At 52.1% G+C, this 1580-nt stretch overlaps 1 protein-coding gene across 1 annotated transcript; it reads right to left on the bottom strand.

Moving 5' to 3' along the window:
• Positions 1 to 49: 49 nt before the first annotated feature.
• Positions 50 to 1344, bottom strand: LOC112075795 (syndecan-3). The gene is made up of 2 exons (XM_024142729.2): positions 701 to 1344; positions 50 to 341 (listed from the first exon to the last, which is right to left on the bottom strand). Exons 1-2 carry the CDS (start codon positions 1049 to 1051, stop codon positions 102 to 104), a joined length of 591 nt encoding a protein of 196 aa, XP_023998497.2. The 5' UTR covers positions 1052 to 1344; the 3' UTR covers positions 50 to 101.
• Positions 1345 to 1580: the final 236 nt, after the last annotated feature.

Genomic DNA, 1580 nt, shown 5'->3' with positions numbered 1-1580 from the left:
AGAGAAAGAGAGAGATGGAGTGACAGAGATTAGACGAGAGAAAGAGAGAGATGGAGTGACAGAGATTAGACGAGAGAAAGAGAGAGATGGAGTGAGAGAGATTAGACGAGAGAAAGAGAGAGATAGAGTGAGAGAGACTCGCCTATCAGGACCTCCTTCCTCTCCAGGATGTTCTTCTGAGGAAGTTGAGCGGCAGAACTTCCCGTGTTGATCGTGTTGCCAATCAGATCAGGCTCCGCTCCCGTCTCCACGCCACGCCCAACAACCTCGTTGCCCTGGCGATGGTCCTCCTCACGGATCTCAAAGTCTCCGCTGGGTCCGTTAACCCCCAACTCATTATTCTGAGAGAGAGAAATACAGTGACCATGTCAGTTGAACACATCAGATAGAGAACCCAAATAAACATCACATTATGTGCGTTTGTCACAGGAGGCTGGTGGCACCTTAATTGGGGAGGATGGACTCGTGGTAACGGCTGGAGCGGAACGTGTTAGATGCCGTTCAATTCGCTCCGTCCCAGCCATTATTCAGAGCCGTCCTCCCCTCAGCAGCCTCCACTGGCTCCAGTCCATTTATCTGGATTCTAATCATGTAATGAATCATTAACGACGCTACTAACGCTCTCTTAACGAGGCCCACCTGTGTCTCTCACTCCACATGTGATGACACATTCACACAGGACACACACACACACACACACCGTCGTAGAGGGTAGCTGGGGACGTGTGCTCTTCTCTGTGGGTGCAGCTTTAGTAGGCAAGGTCACAGGAACCCTGGGCCTGAAGGGGGCGGAGCTAGACCTCTCAGTTGGGGCTGGGCCAGTCGTAGTGTTTGGAGCTGTTGTCTCTGGGATGGGTGTGGTCTCTGTCTCTGTGGCAGTAGTGGTCACTTCTTCTTCTTCTTCTGTGGTGGTCTCCATAAGTAAACTGGTGGTGGGGTCTGGGGACAGGTAAACATCCTCGTCCTCTTCTTCTGTGGTGCCCAAGTCTTCCACGCCGCTAGAGGGTGCTGCGCTCTCCGCCGAAGGAGTCGCCAAACTGGTGGTTGCCATGGGAAGAGCTGCAGGGCTGCGGGGGGAGATGGTAGTCTGGGCGGCCTTCTCTCTTTCTTGTTCCCTCTCTAATTCCCGTATCCTCTCTCTTTCTCGTTCTCTCACCCTCTCCCTCTCTCGTTCTCTCTCCCTCTCTCGTTCCCTCTCCCTCTCTCGTTCCCTCTCCCTCTCTCGTTCCCTCTCCCTCTCTCGTTCCCTCTCCTTCTCTCGTTCCCTCTCGCTCTCTTTTTCTCTCTCCTTCAATTGTTCCCTCTCCCTCTCTTGTTCCTTCTCCTTCTCTTGTTCCCTCTCCTTCTCTTCTTGTTTTCCATCTCTTCCAATTGTTCCCTCTCCTTCAATTCCTTCCCAATTGTTCCCTCTCCCTCTCTTGTTCCTCTCCTTCAATTGTTTCCCTCTCCTTCAATTGTTCCCTCTCCCTCTCTTGTTTCCTCTCACTTCATTGTTCCTCTCCCTCTCTTTGTTCTCTCCTTCTTCTTTGTCTCTCCCTCTCTGTCCCTCTCTCTGTTTCCTCTCCTTCTCTTTGTTTCTC

Source organism: Salvelinus sp. IW2-2015, unplaced genomic scaffold, assembly GCF_002910315.2.
Source record: "Salvelinus sp. IW2-2015 unplaced genomic scaffold, ASM291031v2 Un_scaffold3404, whole genome shotgun sequence".
NCBI lineage: Eukaryota > Metazoa > Chordata > Actinopteri > Salmoniformes > Salmonidae > Salvelinus > Salvelinus sp. IW2-2015.
Note: the sequence above shows the minus strand (reverse complement) of the source record. Positions and strands in the feature narration are given on the sequence as shown.

Coding starts and splice junctions, on each gene's coding strand:
- LOC112075795 (XM_024142729.2), bottom strand. CDS start 1,051: ATGGCAACCACCAGTTTGGCGACTCCTTCGGCGGAGAGCGCAGCACCC. Junction 342..700: donor CCCAGCTACCCTCTACGACG/GTGTGTGTGTGT, acceptor TCTCTCTCTCAG/AATAATGAGTTGGGGGTTAA.